Consider the following 21768-nt stretch of genomic DNA (forward strand, 5'->3'; position numbering starts at 1 on the left):
GAAGTGGAGTTGAGGGAAAATTGATGTAAGAGATTATCAGGACCAATTACAAATTTGTGCCCAGCATTGTACTCCAGGAAAAAAAAAAAGGGTTGGCCTGTGTCTCTAGCATAGTTTGTAACCTCAGGAATAGAATTGTACTCTTTTCAGGGCAGAGATAGAATAGTAAATGTCTTACCAGCTCTTGACCTAGGGCAACTCAGCTTCTCTGGGTCTCTGTTCTCATTTGTAAAATGCAGATGTTTATTCCCTGCTTATTCTGAAAAGGATTTAAAGGGCTTACAAAAATGCATGCAATACAGTATGGTCAAAGTAGAGACAGCATAGTAAGGAAAATGGTACACAAATAAAGGGGAGGGGTAAAATCATTAGGCCCAAAAAGGTGGCTTATAAATTCAGCTTGAGGCTTCTTACTGGCCAAAGCAAAGGAGTAAATGAAAAGGTGATATAATACCTGCCATGCTTAATTCTGAGGATATCATGAGGATCAAATGAGATAAAACATGTAAATAACTTGAAAAATATACCATATAACTTGATGACTAGAAAGAATTAATATCTCTAAGAAAGCAAAATAAGCCTGGAAAAAATATTTGTCCTGTTCTGCTTTTCAGATTATAGATACAAAAAAGATGAGCTTTTTAAGAGACTAAAAGTTACAACTTTTGCCCAGCTGGTAAGTTTAATGATCTTCCATTGGAGTAAAGACTTTCTAATTTGTGCTGCTTTATGTGAGTATTTCTAAATTCAACTCTAGGTAATGTTTGCAGAGGGTTTTCTTCTGATTCTTTATATTTCACCTATGAGAGGACTAATTGGTATGAAATTTTCTTTTTTCTTTGATAAGAATTTTATAAAGTAAAATGTACATTCTCCTTTTTAATCATCAAATTTGTAGTTTAGGTTTTATTTTTCCTTGCCCATTTATCTTAATATTGAGAATCTAGAATTCTGGATTCTTTATTGCTTGGACATTTTTCTCTGTGGAAAGCAGGTGATCTCCCATCTATGACTGGGTTCTTTTTCCAAGTCTTTCTGCCATGGTCTATTTTGTTACTTTAGGAAAGTCGCTTTCTTCTTTCATTTGAAAATTATGGACAAAGTGTCTCTCTGACCCCCAAACAAGGGTTACAGTGATGTAACTTAAGGTGAATGTTGGGTCTTATGAGCTAAGTCATGAAAAGTGATTTATTATTTTTTTAATTTGAATTCTACCAAGCATTAAAAAAAATTTTTTATTGGAGTATAGTTGATTTACAATGTTGTGTTACTTTCAGGTGTACAGCACAGTGAATCAGTTTTATATATGTGTATATATATATATCCATTCTTTTTCAGATTCTTTTCCCATTATAGGTTATTATAGAGTATTGGCTAGAGTTCTCTGTGCTATACAGTAGGTCCTTGTTAGTTATCTATTTTATATATAGTGGTATGTATATGTTACTCCCAATCTCCTAATTTATCACTTCCCCCCAGGCAAAAGTGCTTTAAAAACTGTATGTTGGGTATACAACATTGTAATCAATATATTCATAATTACATTTATTTCTTCATTGCATGAGGAATTTCTGATACAATGCTGTTATTTTAAGTATTGCATTTTCAAGAAATAGCATGTTATGTTGGGACTAGAATATGTATGAATGCAGTTTTAAACTCTTACTTATGTTTCGTGTCCAAAATTATCCTTTTGGTCTTTTAAGTTTATTGTGTAATGTTTTAAAGAAATCTTTTCTTCCGGAATGATCATCTGCAGTGTAATTACCACCCCCAAAGTAAGAAGACCTGAGATTTAGTCTCCAGTTGGGGACACTGACAGTTTCTTAAAACAGGAGATCTTTGATGTTTGATATTTCCTCATCTTTTGTTAAAAACAGAATTGCCTCTGTTTAAGACAAACAAACATACACACTTCTACACATTTCATTCTTTTTTCTATCAGGTCATCCAAGTTGCTTCCCTATCTGATCAAACATTGGAAGTGACAGCTGAGGAGATTAAAAGGCTAGAAGGTAATGAGAAGTGAGGATATGGGGAAAATAACAAATTGGCCATTTGACTGTGCTATTGTGTTCACAGGGACTTTGATGTATCTGTTTGTAATTAGATTGTTACTCTCTGAGAAATGCTATCTGGTGCTTTGCTAATTCTTATTTCTTTAAAAAAGCCATCTCGTTTTCTGGCTGTAACATTTGTAGTCTTAAATGTTTTAAACGTGTTTAATATACTAATTACTTTTTTTCAACAAATATTTTTAGTGCCTTCTATATAAGTACAGGTCACAGAATTAGGTGCTATGAGACTACAAAGATGAATAAAACACAGCTCTGCTTACATGGAGTTTGTAGCTACGAGTGTGCACTGCACATATGTATGTGTATTGGGTGAGGAAAATGATAACAGAAACACAGAATTACTAATATGACAGAAATTCACGGAGGACTAGAAGGAAACCATCGTTTGATGAATATATATTGCTAGGTACTTCACATGAGTTTTCTTATTTAATCTTCTCAAAAACTCTAGAAGGAAGGTACACTGTACAGATGAGAAGCCCAAGCCTCAGAGGTTAAACTTCTTGCTCAAAGTAAACAGCCAATAAGGAATGGACATAGGATACAAATCTGCATGTCTCTGGTAGCAGCCAGTGTCTTCTCACTGCCTTTATTGCATCCTTATGGGGTCTTGGAATGTGCCTTTTGAGAGATGCAGGGTGCTGTGAGAACTCTGTATTTTCCAGCTAGGAAACTGAGGTAGGCTTCTTCCAGGCTTTTGAACTGGGTCTCTGCCCCCTTTAGGGGTAGAATCTCAACAGGTGCAAGTTAAGGGTGAGGCTGTCTCAGGCTGAGGAGCAGCCTGAATAAAGGCACAGAGAAGAAGTCCAAGCGTGTTTGGGGAATCTCATAATCCAGTCTGGCTGTGGTCTGAGGGAGGGGTAGGTGCGGGGTTAGGAGATAAGGCTAGAAAGATAGATAGGCGCCAGATTTACTTTCTTAAATACCAAGTTGAAAAGAAAACCTCTTAGGTGTTCTGTCATGAAAAGAATTCCCAGAGTGAAGGTCTTTATTTTATCCTGAAGTCCTCAGCTGTCAATGTGTGGCTGTTTATTGAAGGGGAATGTGTTTTGTTAAGGTTGATGTAGGCCAGGAATTTGACTTCTGATTTCAAGACAAGTTTCTCAGGAAGTCTGAACACTGGGTTTGTACAACTCGACTGTCATTTCCCTGGGCTTGTTTTTGTTAGGGAGGATAAAAAGAATCTGTAAAAGACAGGAATTTATCTATGACAGATGCCTCTAACACAGCAGAGAAATAAGGGCTCTTTGTAATAAAGATAATTGAGTCTCCTCATACCAGTACTCCCAATTTTAACCTGGTTATATAAGTACCTGGATTTTGTCCTTTAATTCATTGTTGAGATTACAACACCAGAACATATGGGCACATGCAGTTTTCTCTTCTGAGATAAATTTGCAGGCTTTTGTAAAGTAGGACACCATAATGTGTGAGTAATATTAGTGTTTTTCTAGTGCTCTATACAGAGTAATAACTCAGGAATGCCTGTAGCACAGATTGTATCTGTATGCGTATTGGCCAACTTTGAAGGAATAAAAAAACTCCTTTTATAATGTTTATTGTTTTTTCCTGACTTAAAAGTATATTTCTAGAAAATTAGAAAACTGTAAAAAACATATAAAGAAGAAAATTAAAATAACTAATAAACCGTATTAACATTTTGGTCTTTTTTCCCCACCCACATCCGTAGTCTTTGTATATAGTTTTGTATTATGCTGTTTTCAGTTAACATTTTATCATGCACACTTTCCTATGTCATTAAATAGATTTCAAAAGCTTAATTGTAAAGGTTGTGTTGTCATATAATGTCTTTCCTTTGTATATGCCACATATTTAATTATTCTCCTATTGTTGGCCATTAACGTTTTTCTAATTTTTCATTTTTATAAGATAATGCTGCAGTGTAAACCCATAAATGTTTGTATGGTTCTGATTTATTTCCTGAAGATAAATTGCTGCAGATTGTCAAAGGGTGGAACCATTTTAAAATGCTCGGTGCTGATTCCACATTATCTCCAGAAAGGTTCTACTTGTTTGCATTCCCACCAAGCAAATGAGAAGACCCATTTCTCCCCATCCTAGCCAATGATGAATAATTCTCATTTTTGTAAATGTTTGCCAATTTGATGGAGGAAAAATGGTATCTAATATTTTTATTTTGGATTTCTTTGATAGTGTGATTGAGCTTTGCGTATGTCTGTGTTTGTTGGTCATATGTATTTCTTCTTTTGAGGACATTATATGTCCTTTCCCATTTTTTTTCTAATGGAATGTTCATCTTTTACTTATTGATTTGTAAAATCTTTATATAATTATAATATCTTTATTCATTGGAAACCAATACAGCCTTGAAAATAAATGAGAAAAATCTTTATTTGATGATTTGGAATAATACCCAAGCTGTATTATTAAGTAAAAAAAAATAAATAAATAACAAAATAAACAACAAATCAAAGTGTAGAGCAGTATGAATAGCATTCTCCTAGATATGTAAAAAGGAGAGGAAATAAAATATATACAAAATATATACAAAATATGTAGTTGTTTCATTTCTGGAAGGAGACAAATATTTGAAGGTAGTTCCCTTGGGGGTGGAGGTCTGAGGGCCTGCAGGTCTGGAGTGAAAAGAAGACTTCCTTTCCATATTAGCAATTTTATCTTGTTTGCATTTTTACCTTGTGCACATGATCTTTTTTCTATTAACAAACTAGTTTTAAAACTCCTAATAATGTGTATTAACCTTTTCTCACTTATATATGTCACGAATACTTTTCCTAGTTTGTTATTGACCTTTTAATTTTCTTTGTGTTGTTTTTTGACATATATGAGATTTGCGTTTTTACATGATTAAATCTATTAGCCTTTCATATTGTGTTTTCGTTTAGTGCTTTAAATTCATAAAATCCAAAATAAGATATTCACCTATATTTTCATCTGTTAGCTTGCTTGGTTGCTTTGGGTTTTTTCCTACATCAATCCATCTGTTATATATTTTGGTATATGATATGAAGGGGTTATCTAAATTTGATTTTTTTGGATAGTTGGCAGATTATCCCAGCACCATTTATTTAATAGTTCTCCCTTTACCCACTGATTTTTGATGTTACCTTTAACATACATTAGATTTTTGTATATATTCTAGGATTTGTTTCTGAGTTCTTTGTTATTTTCCATTGTTCTGGTGCATTGTTTTGATCATTTACCTTTTCAGTATATGTTACTATTTGAAAAGGCAGGTTCTCCAAATTACTTTCCTCTCTCTCTCTCTCTCTCTCTCTATATATATATATATACACATACATATATCTTTTTTTTTCTCTTCTCATCTTTAAAATTCTTTTAAGCTTTTTTAAAGCCCATTGGGATTTGTATTAAGGCTAAAAATTTGGAAATTTGGAAGGGATTAACATCATTTCACTTTTAGTCACCAAGTCAGGAATATGCAAGGTATGTCACTCTCTCTTCATTCAGGTCTTCTTTAATGTCCCTAAGTAAAATTTTTATAAGACCTATAAAGGACTTACAAGTTTTTATACAGCCTTTAAATTTCTTAATAGGTTTATTTTCTAGGAGAGTATATTTTGTATCTGCAGTTGTTACTGTAAATGAGAGGTTCTTCATGTTATTTTCCAATTGATATATAGGAAAAATATTTTGATTGTCCATATTTTCTTTAATCTAACTTATTTATTTTATAAATAGGTTATTTTTATAATTAACCATAAAACCTAGATTATTTTTATAATCTAACATATTTATTTCCCTTATTCTCATAGGATTCTCTTAAAGTTTCTAGGTGTATTATATCATATGCAAATTAAAACTTAATATGCTCTTTAACAACTAGGCCTCTTATTTCTATGTCTTCTCTCATTATATTGGTTAGAACAGCAAATTCTCAAACCTTTTGGTATCAGTCTCCCTCCACACTTAATTTTTGAGGACCTCAAAGAGTTTTGGTTTTTGTGAATTATATCTATTAATATTTAGGGTATTAAAATTTTAAACCAAGAATTTTAAAAATACTTGCTGTTTACCTTAAGAAACAATACTAAACCCATTACAAGCATAAATAACATATTTTTATGCAAAATATCTATGTTACCAAAACAAAAATATATATGGAGAATGACATTGTTGTACACTTTTTTGTAAGTCTTGTTAATGTCTGATTTAATAGAAGACAGATGGTTCTCATACCTTCTGCATTCAGTCTGTTGCAGTTTGCTCTTTGGGCTAAAGGACATGAAGAAAATCTGGCCTCACACAGATCTGTAATTGAAAAAAGGAAGAATATTTTAATAGCCCTTTCAGATAGTTGTGGATATTTTTCTTTGACATTACATCAGAACTTGATAGCTGGTACCTTCTTAAAGGTTAGTTGTAGTGTGGAATCTGAAACCATATCAATGAACTTTTCATACCCTCTTACATTAAACCCATTGGTCTCTTTTGCACTCTGAATGTATCTTTTACTCATACATAATTTTATAACATCATTCATTGGTCATTTGGAAAATACTGGTTCACTGAGTTATGAAGATCTTCCAAATGTTGACAAATTTCATTACACAATATCAAAAAAGTCACATTTATTAACCACAACACGTGTCTTATCAGAAAAGTCATTAAGATGGTAAAGAAGTCAAGCTCTTGATGGCAAATAGTTTCCAAAATTCTGATTTTTGTTCAAAATTTAATCACTGCAACAAATACCATCGGTTGTTTTCCTTGAAATGAGAAATTCACTTTAGATCATTTTTGAGAAAATAGCTGCCAAATGCACAAGTCTAAATAACCACAGTTTTCCTGTCAGTTTTTCTTCCAAGTAAAAGTGGTGTTCAAGGCAAAAGCAGCACAAATCACACACATACTTTTCCTGGAGACAACAATGGGACGTTGGTATGTAGCAAACTTGCTGTATGTGGATTCCCCCATTTCATGACACAGAATATTTAAAAAGTGTGTACTTAAGGGTGAGATTTAATAAAATTATTATTACTGCTTCATCAGGGACTTTTAAAAATGTGACTGCCATATTTATTAACTGTGAGTGTGTGCATGTTGATGAAAAATACAGTGACTACTAATAAAGCTCTGTACCTCTGCCCTGATTCTTGCTAAGGGGCCAGGAGTTTTATCCACCACTTCTTTTGCACCATCAGTGCAAATATCAACATGGTAAAAAAGACAAATAACATCTTAGTATTATGAAAATAGTTTTCGCCTTTCAGATCCCCTGAAAGGGTCTCGGGGGCTCCTGGGGTCCACAGACTACAGTTTGAGAGCCTATATGTTAGAACTCTTAGAACAATTTAATAATGGTAATACGAGTTCCTTTTCTTGACCTAATTTCAGTGGAACTGCCTAACAAGTAAATAAAAATTCTGAGGTTAAATTTATTTATTTATTCACTTGCAAATTTTAGACAATGATTCTGCAACCTCAGACCCTGATGCTGAAATCACTGCCAAGACCAACGGGAAAGGGAGCCCTGGGGAGCAGTCGCCAAGCCCCGTCCAGTTCATAAACAGTGAGGGAGCCGGGGACTCCAGCCGCTCGACCCTTCAGAGGTGCTCTCATCAGATTCATGTTTTCACTGCATTTTACCTTCATTAATCTAGATACCAATGTCAGCGATTTAACGACCTTAGAAACAGGTTGGCGTAGTGAAGTCCCACATTTTCATCTCAGCCATTCTATTTTCTCTTTATATCAATGCCACCTCCTGGATCTTGTCACAGCATTCTTAGTTAATGTAAGAATATATTGGTAGGAGAGCATTAATTTTCACTCCTCAACCCCATTCTTCTCAGTCTTCCTATATGCAAGTTTGCTATTAGGACTTAGCTTTACAACCACTATCTTTTGACTCAGGGAGTATGATTTCCCCCCCCCTCTCCTTTTCTGTCTGCTGCAGCTTATAATTACCCTGTCTAGAATCAGAAGAAAAATAGAGTGCCACACATAGTGCTCTGATATTAAATAGGCGCAAAGGAGAGTGAAAGCAGCCTTGGTGTCAACTCTCAAATGCACATGGCAGTTTCATGATGCAGCACTTCCTCACAGATATTCACTGTTGATTATAAGACGGTGCTGATTTTCTGCACATATCCATCCCTTCTACTGGTAAAATAGTTCTACTAGAGAAGCTAGTTCTACTAGAGAAAGAATTGCTATTGTCGACTGCACTATTATTATTTTTATAACTACTTCTGTGCAAGGACTCTAAAATTGCATTCAAAACAAGATAGACCAACAAGGCTTCCACTGAGCACGTAATTTCACATGAAATAGAGTTTCTTCTCCTTTGGTTCAACAAAATATGCACTATAGGGCATATAGTTGTAGTGATCATTGGATTTAAAGGCAGAATTTGACTTGCTGTGATGGGAGAGGAACTATTGCTAGACTAATCTGTGGTTTGGCACATGTGTCTTCATATTTGCCTGGAAGAGTGATTATCTTCTTATCCCAATACAGATATTTCACTACTCACCACTTTGATCATAACACCTATCCTTTTTTCTCTGATTCATGTTTTTGCCACATTTTGCCTATATTAACCTGGCGACCAATTTCAGTGATTTTATGACCTCAGAAACAGGTCAGAAACAGACCTCCCTCGTTTTAATCCTAGCTTTTCCACTGTCTCATTACACGAATGCTGCCAAATCTAAAAGCCTCTTCAGCCTCAACACTGTAACCTATAAAATGGAAGTGACTACAGACAACTATTGAAAACATTAAGGTTCAAAATCCATACTGGATGAGTCACTGTATCAGTATATGAAATACATGAAAACACTGTTGTTACTTTATGTTAAATATGATATACATAGAAATGCCTTCAGTTTTCCTGCCCTGTCAACCGTATTCTTTCCTCTTTTGCTCTGCTTTCTCACACTCATCAAAATTCCATTGGAGTAACTGTTTGCCTCTTTCTTTCTCTGAATGCTGCCCTTGCTTCTGGAGGCAGCTTGCGCTTACAGTTTCTGCCCCTCTGCGTGCTAATGACCTAACGTGCATTCTCTGAAGGCTAGTATGGACAGTGGATCCCCTCCTTTGGGTCCAGGGTGAGAGAACAGGAATCCATCCGTAGGATCTTGCATTCAGAGGCAGAACTGAGACACCACATCCATTTTCCTTTTTCTTTGAAGTGTCTTTTAAAGAGACATTGAGCACCCTCTCGCCATTCTGAAGAAACACATTTGACCTTTAAGCCACCAATCCCTGACTAGTGTCTACTGACCTACTTTTTCACTTGCAGCGTCATCAGTGGCGTTGGGGAACTGGATCTAGACAAAGGGCTTGTGAAGAAAGTAGAGCCCAGTACCAAAGACAAACCTTATCCCGACTGCCCCTTCCTGCTGCTAGATGTGAGAGATAGAGATTCTTACCAGCAGTGCCACATTGTTGGAGGTAAGAGAGAGAAGGCCTTACAGTGTCTCACTCCTGAGAACACAGCCCGGTACTGAGCCCAGGCAGGCTCAAACCACAGCCTGTGGTCAGCAGTTGGGGAAACCCTGTGTTAGCCAGATGTGTTCTGGGAACCTGTAAGTTGACTCTACCACATGCTCTGAGAGAAGCTGGTGACTCTCTCAGGGGGCTCAGGGGCCCAGGGCTAAATGTCAGAAACAGTGAAGTGACACTTCTTATTTGTTCATAGTGTCCTGTTTCTTTTCTTTCACAAAAGTATTTAGGTTTATAACTAGTTGATTTTGAAAATATGTTTCTTTTAACTCTTAGACTTTAAACCAGCTGAGAATTGGGGCCAGGCTGTACCGAGAGCTACAAACTTCCTAAGCTTTTTCTTCTCTTTGCAGCTTACAGTTACCCAATTGCAACTCTGTCTAGAACAATGAACCCTTATTCAAATGATATTCTTGAATATGTATCCTTTGTTGCATTTTAAGGAGTTGGATGGTATAAAGACTGAAGACTCAATCTTATCATGAATCATGCTCCTAGTAAGAAAACCCTATGAAGGACCTTTGATATTAATTAGTTTACTTAGCATATTTTAGAATTTTGATCCTTAGCTGTTGCTGAGAATGCTTCCAAGCCATCCTGCAGTAGGACAAAAAACATTAGGTTAAAGGTTATGATCTGTTGAGAGTCAGTCCTAAGACTGTTTTCCCCAGAAAGTTTTCCCAAGTAAAATGTAAGGAGTGAATTTTTTTCCTTCTATTTTAATTTTTTTTGCTTCTTGAAATTTTAATTTTTTGCTCATAAAAATCATACAAATAGAAAATAATTTAAATACTGAAAAATATAAAAAAGAAAATTGAAATAACCACACAATTGAACAACAAACTCTTACTACATTTTTTGTGTATTTTATTCCAGACTGTCTTCTTTATCTTTTTAACAAAGTAAAAATTATACTGTATATATAATTTAGTATGTTGCTTTTCCCCACTTCATATTACAGTGTATTTCCCCACACTAACACAAGCTCTTTATAAACTCTATTTTTGATGCAGTAAAAGATCTCATCTTTAGATTTACTGTAATTTACTAAATTATTCCTCTTTGAAGGAATGGACTTTCAGGTGGTTCCCATTTTTTTACTATTATAAATAAGACTGCAGTGGACACGTTGGGCATACAAGTTTTTCTGTTTCCTCATCTGTAAAATGGAGGTTGTAATACTTACTCTCCAGGATTGTACAGATGAAAGAGCCAAAGAGTGTACAGTGTGTAACTAGTGCCGTCTTGGACATGGTGATACTAGTTCATAGAAGAAAAGGATACCAGCTTGTGTGGTTTCCACGACAGGAAAAAGTCCTGAACCCCCTGAAGAGGGGTCATCCGATGCTCCTTGAACTCAGAGAGGTAAACCTTGACAGCTCTTCTTCCTCAGGGGTTTCTGTATAGTCTAGGAGCATTAGCTCAGTGTGGTCGAACCTTAACTCATCTGCTTCTTAGAAAAATGCCCATGGCAAGATCATCATTCTGTATGACGACGATGAGAGGCTGGCCAGCCAGGCAGCTACCACCATGTGCGAGCGGGGATTTGAGAACCTCTTCATGCTTTCCGGAGGTGAGGGGCTGTGTTCTGCTTAGGACGTAAAAGGCGAATACTTGGGCTCACACTCCTTCAACTCCACCCCTATCGCCTTTTCCCTCCTGGAGCTCAGAACTTAGTATTCTGGAAACAGAGACAACCATGCTGGCAGAAAGGAGTCAGGATACGTGAAACTTCCTTTAGCTCCATCAGCACATGTTTTTAATTCCTGAAATAATGATGTTACTTTATGGCTCTGTAAGAAAGCCTTAATGCTGCAGACTTGAGCTAAACGATTTCTGGTGGAATTCTCAGAATCCCACATAACAACTGACATTTTCTGGTGTAATTTACTTAATGGTGAAGCAGTTAAGAAAGATTTCCTGTCCTTGTGTTGAGGAGGCATGCGGGCTCCTTTTCAGGTTGCCTTGGCCTCACCGTGCTAACACGGCTTTTTCTGATGATCTTCCACACCTAGGTCTAAAAGTCTTAGCTCAGAAATTCCCAGAAGGACTGATTACGGGTTCCCTGCCAGCATCTTGCCAGCAGACCCTTCCGCCTGCTTCTGCCCGGAAACGATCCGGCCCGAAAGTGCCGCCCCCAGCAGCCGAGAATAAATGGAGATTTACCCCAGAAGACCTAAAGAAGATAGAATATTACCTGGAAGAGGACCAGGGTCCTGCAGACAGTACTAGTAAGATATTTTGACCTTTAGAAATAATGTTTTCTGTAGAACTTGAGATTTGCAGCTTTGAACATCAACCTCATCATATGAGAAGCTTGATCTCTTATATTCAGATTCTTCAAATATTTGCAGGAGAAGGGGAATGTGCAGGTGCTATGTGAGGAGGGGGGAGGTGAGTGGAGGGGAGATTATGGTAAGAATTAGGCATTGCACACAGACATAGAAAGAGAAGAGAGGGTATCAGTCAAATAAAGTGTGCATCTCAGGCAGAGTTGAGAGGCTAAGCTAAGGCTTTCAGATTCCTTCTCGGAAAGCTTTGCTTCCTTCTGCTGCTTCTGGGTACCTTTAAACTGCTTCTGGCCTTTCCTTTGGCACACTGCTTTCTCTTTTTCCTCTAACCATTCCTGTACCCTTCTCTACTGAGAAGGAATGAAGGACAGATGAGGTTGATTGGATAATGGAGAGGAAGGAAAGAAAAGCTATCTGGGTTTCCCTTCATCCCTGCCCCCTTCCCCACCTTCTAATTGATCTCAAGGATGAAGAGTAGGTTTTAGCCTAAAGTAGATGCTGAATAGGACTTCATTAGTTTAAAAGTGGTTTGTAGCATAAGACTTCATTAGTTTAAAAGTGTACTTGGCAGGTTGTCCCTGGAATCATTTTTGCAGCTCTGCTCCCTGCTTTCTTGCTCCCTTCAGGCCGGCTGAGCCAAGGTAATGCTTCTGGAAGAGACTCCAAGGTTCCAGGCTCCCGCAGCGGTCAGAACCTGCCTGCCGGGGCCCCTGCCGGCCACCAGAACCCCCGCTCGCTGGGCAGTGGCCACCTGCAAGGCAAACCCTGGAAGTAAAGACTTTGTCTTAGTCAAATAAATGTTTTCTCTCCTTTCGGAACCCCCGAGCAGTTCACAAGTTGTTCATTTTAAGAAGCTGCTGCAGAGGAAAGACCTCAACGTGTGTCAGGCCCTCTTCCCTCTTCCTGTCTCCAGCTCCTCTCCCACATCCAACCCGGGAAGGATTTTTACAAAACCCAGAGGCATGACAGGCTCTAGTGTCCTCCCTGTTGTTTACAGAATATTTAAGTCTCTGAAACTGAGTAGGAAAAAAGTCTAATTTTTTTAGGCTTTGTTTGTTTGTTTTTAATAAGGTCCAGTTTGTTTTGGTCTATATCCTGCGTTGTTTTGTAAATACTTCAGGCGCATCTGGTGTGTCCTTCCCAGCCAGTTCTTTTTCACTCACTCTTCTTGGTTTCACGAAGGCTCTCTCGGTAGGCTTTGCAGCCTGAGAAGCTGTCCCCGGGGGTGCAGACGATTCGTAGCTTTCAGCCCCCACCAGCTGTGGACCCGCTGGCTGAGGAGCTCTTCGCCCAGCACCCGAGGCAGGCTCCGTCTGGAAGCCGGTACCTGTGAGCGTCACTCAGTTAAGATTTAGTAGTAGCTCTCACATGTGCTCAGCGCTTCTCCTCCTCACTAGATGTTTTCCTGGAACCAGCACAGGTGATGATGTGTGCTCAGCTGCCTTCACGGGCAAGTCCTGCCCACTGTTCAGGGCCGGGTTGAGAGCCACTGAAGCCCCCTGGAGCCATCCCTCATTTGCGGTTGGTTTATTAGTTGTAAACTCCCATTACCCAGCTCAGGCCCATCCATCTTAGATGGGTAGAAATTATGGCCACTTGAAAACGTTGGCTTTGGTTGGGCCACTGCCCGCACACAAGGTGAGGACAACTCCACAGTCCTTTGTCAGAGCTGACAACCCTTTAAACCCTTGCTTAAAAATACAGTATTAGTCTAATTGAGTAATTAGTGCAATTCCCTGCTTACTTCTCATTCTCATGACTGAGCTGTGATTAGGAGGTTTTGAATATAGATTCTTGTTTGGGCCAGAATTTTGAATCAGCGTTAATTGAATTGCTAGATGACTGACATTCATTCCATTTAATTGGGGGAACAAAAGACCTCAGGTAAGGATGAGGAACTATGAAATCATCAGGCAAAGGAAAAAGAGCCTTGTTAATTTTTATGGTCTGTGATCTGTAGCTGTGATAAGGGACTAAGGAATAAATTGTGCTCTTTGTCATGGCAACCAGCTTCTGAAAAGCCAGCTGAAAATTGCCTATCCTTAGGTGGTTATTGCTGCTGGGTAAGATTTGTCTTAACAGGACTATTTTTCTCACCACCAAAAAAAAAATGTATCACAGTATTTCCAGCATGGGGGGCTGTGTTTGTAGGAGAAATAAAGGTAATAAATATCTTATAGAGACATATGGAAAAATAACTTTCACATTCAGCCCAGTTCTGTTTTAGTGTGTTTATTCTTCTCTACTTGATTTCCAAAGTGCAACATTTTCCGATGCTTTAGAAATCAAACAAACCAGGGACATTGTTCAGATGTCAAGCTGTGCCCAATTTTCCACAAGATTCAAGAATCTTGTATAAAATTCAGCCAACGTACACATAGCTTTAAAGAGGAGCCTGTCATGTTTCCCCATAAATTTATTGCCTGAGAACTAAGTTCAGCCTTTTGCTAATGCCAAAATGCTCTGGCTTTTTATTTTCTTTACAGCATAGATTTTTAAAAATGCAAATTTTTCCACACTCAACTTTCCCCTAGCATGGACAAGATTTTCAGCCATTTTGGACACATATGCATTTTTAAGAAAAAAATTTTTTTTTCTCTGTGACAAAGTTCTGGTTATGCCATTTTCAAGTCAACTAGTCAGGAGTTTAGATTTCCCCACTCGATTCTATTTTGAAAGTAAATGGTAGTCCCCCTTTGTTCCTATTCTGCATTCTCATCACCACACAACACTAGAGTGTTAGAAACTACTATGTATATGTGCAAAGTCAGTATAGCTGAACCTATTAGAATTCCAGTGCATTTAGTTGAGAGATCTGGCAGGTTGACTATATTTATGTGTGTTTCTCCATAGCGCTTTGCCTATTGGTAAGGATTTTAAATAACTACTCCTCAAAGACCTGTTCTGGTTCTGCACTTTGTGTGTTAAATGTCACTTGCAGTTTTTACACGCTCAAGGTATTGCTTTGAATGTTCTACTTTACTAGTTTCTTCGTTAGATTAACTGACATGTATTATCTAAGCGATCTGTGATACTCTGTGCAATTGTGAAAGTTGAAGATTAAAGTACATAGTTCTTAATTTGTTGTTTGCTGTTAATATGCTGAGATCTGCCAACTTCTCTCTTCCTCTCTGTTGAGATGATTTGTGGGGAGTCACATGAGACTGGGGTGATCTGAAAGAGTACTTCTTTTTGCTCTATCTCCCAGTAATGCATATTTTCTTTGTGTAAATGAACCAGGAAATCATTCCAATTAGGGCAGTGGACTTTAGCTTTCTAGTCAGAAGGGTTTCTCCTCATGCCCAGCAGGGACTGATTGCCACCTTAAACTCATTAGAGCGGGGCTTTCTTGTCAGTGTTGGGGGTTGATGAGCTTCCCTTGCCTGGGAACTTATGACCCCCTAGATGGAAAATGCTTTATCAATGTACAACTGCTGCTCCATCTGAGCAATGGTGATGGCCAAAGTCTAAATAATAAGTTCAGTACTTTATCTACTGTATTTAAGAAAGAAAAGAGGGAAGGAAAGAGAGAAGCAAGGAAACAAGAAGTGTGGAGGGAGGAAGGGGAAGGCAACATTACTCATTTGAGTACAAAAAGAACATCTCGGGCTGTTACAATGTCAGGTTTAATCTATTGAAAGGCATAGAATGGGGACCTCCCTGGCAGTCCAGTGGTTAAGACTTTGCCTTCCAATGCAGGAGGTGTGGGTTCGATCCCTGGTTGGGGAGCTAAGAATCCCACATGCCTCATAGCCAAAAAAACAAACGAAAACCCCCCATAAAACAGAAGCAATATTGTAACAAATTCAATAAAAGACTTTAAAAAGGGTCCACATCAAAAAAAAACTTTATAAAAAAAGTAAAAAGAAAGACATAGAATGAATCAAATTACCTAAACGTAATTTTATTTTTTACCTTTAGCAGAAAACCAGAACTAGCACAATCATATTGGACTTGGGGTGTAAATCAGAATTAAAAGAGAACAAATAGTGTTCATTAGTTGCTGAGGGATTTTTCCTGTGATACTACTGAGATTATACAAAAATTCATAAGACTTTAGGCTACTCACCAAGAACACAGAACAAAACAAAACCTTCTTTTCTCTAATTCCCTTGTGGAATATAAGTGAAATCAGAGTCCTAGGCTAGGAAGAAATATGTAGCCAATTTTTCTTGTGTTGGTTTTGGTTTCTGTCATGTTATAAATTGGTTGTAGATTCTGTCTTTTATGTTATCTGACTTTTTTAGGGGGGATAATTAATTTCTGTCCACCTGGATTTAAATCCATGACTCCCTTCCTGCTCTACTCTGAAGATAATCATTAAGAACGTTTCTTTCCCCAGTTCCAAAATATTCCCAGTGTCTCTAATGTGCGTTTATTTTTTCACAATTCTTTCAGTTTCAACTCCCATAATACTTTCCTTTTTCTTTTTCAAGAAACATCAGAAATGTGGATATTATATCAGTTTATGTGAGCATGATGATATGCTTATCTACTGTTCAATTAATTTTTTGATTAAAATATATTTTTCCCATAAAAAACAATAAATAGGACACATTGTGCTTCCAAAGTGTTCAGAAGACATTTGGGTAGTAATACGTTCCTAAAGTTGCAGTAATTACTGAAATTGCTATTGCCACGTCCTTTATTGGCACACAGGTCAGTTATAGCATAAAATATGTAATGGTGGCAATTTGTCAGCAGTGAATTCTGACAGGACAGGATTCAGTGCATGATTTTATGTGTTTACAAAACTATATTGCCCCCCTCCTCCCCCATCTCCTTACGGTCTCACTCTCTGATGCTTATCCTCTTTGTTCCAAATGCAGACGCAGATTCTCTTCACCTGCATAACATCCTGAGGCACCTGGTGAAATGTGTGGCAAACAGAGGTCACTTATTAAATACTATTGACTGATGGACTACATTTTAAAAAAATTATTTAAAATTATTTTTGACTATAACCTCCCAGAGGGTGAAAATCACCAACTACATGACATTGGCCCTTAATAAGGGTGTGTGAATAAATGAACTGAACCTGTCAAGACTGAAGTCTGGGATGTAAAGCCCATTGTGGTGGCCACTCAGCGCTGGTCTGCCATTCTGGAGACCTGGAAAGTTTGTTATCCCTTGTCCTCTTGTACATCCTACTTTTGTATGTGAGACATTCATCACTCTGAGATTTTTAGATTACCCTCTGCAGGAGGTACCCAAGAAGCTGTTAGGGCCGTTATTATTAGCCTGGCTGTCTGCAGTCTGCCTGTTTCCATGGTCCCCTCAAGCTCAAAGTAGCCTTCAGAATTCAACTGCAGCATCCCCATCTGAGAGTCGGTTTTATTTTCTCTTTTGTTCCAAATCTTGAAGATTTCCAGGTAATAATGTTAGCAAACATTTATGGAGAGCTTACCATGTGTTAGGCAGTATTCCTAGATTCTTCATTTTATGTTTTGACTCATTTGACTATCAGAACATCCCTACGAGGTAGGCACCCCCATTTTCAGGTGAGGAGACTGAGGGTCAAGTGGAAATTAAGCAACTCGCCCTGTGTCACTGAGCTGGAAGGTTGAGAAACCATTCTGCTCTGTGCTTGTCCACTCTGGGTGGGTACAGCCACTCTCTCCCTGGCTACGCCTCCAATTCACTAACAAAAATGTAACTTTCTGGGCTTCCCTGGTGGCGCAGTGGTTGAGAGTCCACCTGCCAATGCAGGGGACACGGGTTCGTGCGCCGGTCCGGGAAGATCCCACATGCTGCGGAGTGGCTGGGCCCGTGAGCCATGGCCGCTGAGCCTGCGCGTCCGGAGCCTGTGCTCCGCAGCGGGAGGGGCCACAACATTGAGAGGCCTGTGTACCGCAAAAAAAAAAAAAAAAAAGTAACTTTCCCTTGGCTGTTGGCTTCCCTTCCTTCCTTGTCACCTGAGATTCCACTGAAAGCTTTCCTCCTCTGCCTGCATAAAAGGTGAGGAATTCAGGGACTGAAACATCTGCTCCTGGGACCATTCCACTGTCTGTGTCTGGTGACCTATCTAGAAGACAGGTGCTCCAGGGTTTGTGAGATTTGTTTCTTAATGAGGTATCACTTAAGGAATGGGAGTTACAAACTTTTCCTTAGATTGTAGGGGAAAAGGCTGTTTTCCTGATGGTTGAACTATCCAATAAAACCATATTGATATGATTTGTGTCTGAATTTCTCTTTCCTTTGTGGTGATGTTTCTGATTTAGGGTGAAACATAAATTGTGTGAATTGGCTCATGGCCGCAGGCCTGGGCTTCATGGGAGGAAGCAGCAGCAAACCTCTGTGCCTCAGTCCATGTTAGCAGAGCTCTCATTCCACCGCACTCCTCTAAAAATGTAGCCGAACATACCATGGTAGTTAAGCAGAAGACTTATAACTTTCTTTTAGTTGGGCAGTAAACATTTGGCAGTCTTCACTTCTGGGGTCGTTAGCTGATGCTCACAGTTTGAGTTGCCAAATTAATGTGGATCCTGAAAGCTTTGGGGAGAATTCATTACCCTTTGACAGTTTTTCAGATTTGACGGGTGCTGTGTGCTTCTTTCTCAGAGCTCTTCCTTCATCTGGCCGATCTGAATGTTTTGGTTGGTCATATCAGTTTCCTGTAAGGAGCATCTGGGTCGTAGTGTGTTCACAGAATGATGTTTCTGTCCTTAGAGCCCTTAGAGCAAGAATTCGTCTGCATCTTCAAATCCACCTAGTCCCACTTGCCCTTGCAAAACAATTGCTGAGATGATGAATAGCCCTGTACTGGATGAGGGACCAGTGAGGTCATATCTGGATTGTATTCAATGACATTTCAATTTTAACTTCAGGCCAAAGCCAGAAAGCTAGACATGCATATCTTAGTGTTAATTCAAAAGACCACCCAAAGGATTCTTATGGACCACGAATGGCCCACGGGCCACATTGAGAACCATAGATAATGCTCTAAGAACAAAGTAAAATGAGTTCATTTAAAAATAAAGAGTTTTGAAAAGTCCTAGAGAATAGGCATTAGCATAATCAATTCCCCAGATTGCTGCGGGAACTGAAAGTGAGCAGCAAGCGCTCTTGGGAGTTGTCATCTGAGCTACCACAGAGTGCTTAGGGAATGGCCCCCAACCAGGAGACATTAGTACCCTGCCCTTGGTAGAAACACTTGCTTCCAGCTCTATCTGGAGTATAAACTTTTCCAAAAATAAGACCTTGTTCTGGGCAACAGCAGAAGAAATGAGTTTAGACAAATGATGAAAAAGAATCTGGGCACAAATTAAGATGGCCATTTAGATGTTTGATTTTGATAATAAGTTGATCTTAGATAACTTTACCCACAGGTAATCTGGTGTGTTTGAAATAGCTTTTTTTTAACCCCCCTGATTATACAAACTCATTGCAAGAAATTCAGAAAAGTATAAAGAGGAAAACCACCACCGCTGCCTGGGGTAACCACAATTATTATTATTGGGGAATATCTACTTCCAGGCATAGTGGGTGTGCGTTTTTCAAACAAAAATGAGATTCATACTCAATATACTATGTTGTAGCCTGCTTTTTTTTAAACAACTGTATGGAAATATAAATTACATGCCATAAAATTCACCCATTTTAAGGATACAATTCAGTGATTTTTAGTAAATGTACAGAGTTGAGAAAGCACCACCACAATCCTGTTTTAGAATATTTCCATCATGTGACCAGCTTCTTTTGCCCAGTATATTGTGACCATTTTTCCATATCAACACAGACTACAATGGCTTCCCGATATTCCATTGTGTAAATGGGTAATACCCATATCAATACTGGTATCTTTCTAGGTTCTTTTCCTTTTAATTTAACTTTTTATTATTACAACCTTGTATATATGTTTATTTGAACTTCTCAAAATATTTTTATAAAATAAATTCCTCCAAGTGGACTTACTGGGTCAAAGTGTCAATACGCTGAAATTTTTTATTTATAGTGCCAAATTCCCCTCCAGGAGGGTCGTGTAAATTTATCCTCCCACCAGCAGTATATGGCAGGTCTCATTTCTTCATACTCTTGATAACACTGAGTTGTCAGTCTTTTTATTCTTTGTCAATCTGATGGGAGAAAAATAATATATTTTTCTTTAATGTACAAAAAATAATCACTCAGAGAATCAGTATCTTTCATTTATTGGCTTTTTGTGTTTCTTCTTTTGGGAATTGCCTATTTTTCTTTTGAAATGTTAGTCTTTTTTTTAAACCCCTTTTACTTGTAAGAGCTTTTTTCCCCTCAAGGTTATTAATACTTTTTCATATACACCACATTATTTTCTAAAATTTTTGTTTCTTTTAGCTTTATGATTTTATTTATAAAATAAAATTTTTACCCATAGATTTGTAAAAATATGTATCTGCAAACTGGAAAGTTCTTCCTGTAGTTGAAAATAGAAAAAAAAATGTTAATGACTTCCATGTCTCCATTTAACGAGCATTTATTAAGTGCCTACTCTGTGTCATGTACTTGGCCAACCAGTAGAAATTGAGTGTTGAGCAAAACAGCACAATCCCTGCCCTCATGGAATTTTCATTCTGGTGCTTTACTCCTGTCTTTTCAGCTTTCTTAAGACTCTTACTTGCTCAGAGCCTTACTTTCTAAACTACAACTCAGGGAAATTCAAAATGACTTGCAAGCCTACAAAATAAAGATTATAAAATTTATAAGTTCTCTAGTATATGTGGAGAACACTCATTCAGCAAATATTTATTGGGTATCTGTATGTCAAGTACTGTTGATGGTTCTGGAGATTGAATGCCAAGTCAAGTGGTCTCTGCTATCAGGGAGTACAGTTTATTTTAAATTAAGCAATTCTACCCTTGAAGCCTAAGTAATCCAATTTCGTAAAATGATATATTGTCTTGCTAACTTAATATTTTTTCACTTATCAGTCTTTATTAAACAGTAAGATCAGTTTCGTTTTTTTTTTACTTGCCCAAACTGAGCCATTACAGTGGGTTTCAGCTTATCTACATAAATTGAAGGGAAATGGTTCCCAAAAGATAACTTGAAGGAAGTGTCATAAAATCTTTAGATCATCCTTCTGTAAAGACTGAAACACCATTTAACCTTGCCTCATAAACTTATATATGTATAACTGTATGTGTACTATATGTATAGTCAGCCTCATTCTTTTTGTTTTTTAGAATGTTTGGTAGCAAAAAAAAATTAAAAAAATGAATGGGGTATAATTATAAAAATTTTGAATCACTATATTGTATATGTGAAACTAATATATACTGTAAATCAACTATACCTCAATTTTAGAAAATTAAAAATTATAAAAAACCTCCAAGATGAAAATTCCCCAATGGGCCTTTAAAAAAAAAGAAAAAATCGTTTGATCTTCAGGCTATTTTATGTGAAAAAGACACAGATTTTAAGTCAGTGAAGATGGATGCATTGTGATACTTCATCTGACTGATACAGGGAGAGGCTGCCATCCTTACCCCAGCCCCCCTATTTGGGAAGCTACCAAGCCACCCCCCATCCACTTCCCAGCAAGTTCAGTGGGAGGAACCCCCTGCTTGACAGTCACACCTTAAGAGATTTGGAAGAAACGGAATGTAGATTCTTGCTTTGAAAAAAAGTTGAGATATATGCTATGTGCTGTGGTGCTAGCCACTAAGTGTGATATCACAGCCACCAGAATCACCAAGCAAGGGAGGGAAGCCAAATTCTAGGAGCTGTGGAGGGTATGGGGAAGGAGAGGAGAGCCTTACGTTTGAGAAATTTTGCTAACGATAATGAGTGGTGGTGAGTGGAAGAGGAGACAATGTAGCAGGAGATGCTAGAAAGGATGGGGCAGTGAGAAGTAAACTACTTCTGTCTCTAAAGGCAAAGTCTTCCTGATACACTTCAATTAATAAAATGCCCTGGGATTGGTGTTTGTTCTTTATCTTCAGTAAATG

At 37.9% G+C, this 21768-nt stretch overlaps 1 protein-coding gene across 13 annotated transcripts in view; it reads left to right on the top strand.

Moving 5' to 3' along the window:
- Window positions 1-16887, top strand: part of CEP41 (centrosomal protein 41) — a 46007-nt gene extending 29120 nt beyond the window's left edge. For 7 of the 13 annotated variants that reach the window (XM_027101916.1, XM_027101923.1, XM_027101921.1 and 4 more), the window contains 9 exons: window positions 615-676; window positions 1946-2015; window positions 7507-7651; window positions 9349-9500; window positions 9905-9972; window positions 11010-11124; window positions 11567-11782; window positions 12469-12613; window positions 16672-16887. In XM_027101916.1, coding sequence (XP_026957717.1) covers window positions 615-676; window positions 1946-2015; window positions 7507-7651; window positions 9349-9500; window positions 9905-9972; window positions 11010-11124; window positions 11567-11782; window positions 12469-12613; window positions 16672-16696 — 998 coding nt within the window. In that variant the 3' untranslated portion in view covers window positions 16697-16887. Of the gene's footprint in view, window positions 1-614; window positions 677-1945; window positions 2016-7506; window positions 7652-9348; window positions 9501-9904; window positions 9973-10744; window positions 10917-11009; window positions 11125-11566; window positions 11783-12468; window positions 13954-16671 lie in introns of those variants that run through there. The other 6 variants (XM_027101918.1, XM_027101917.1, XM_027101920.1 and 3 more) reach the window with 5 other exon arrangements.
- Window positions 16888-21768: the final 4881 nt, after the last annotated feature.

The sequence above is a fragment of the Aethalodelphis obliquidens genome, unplaced genomic scaffold (genome assembly GCF_003676395.1).
Source record: "Aethalodelphis obliquidens isolate GAN/ISIS:26980383/991018 unplaced genomic scaffold, ASM367639v1 scaffold5, whole genome shotgun sequence".
Classification (NCBI taxonomy): Eukaryota; Metazoa; Chordata; class Mammalia; order Artiodactyla; family Delphinidae; genus Aethalodelphis; species Aethalodelphis obliquidens.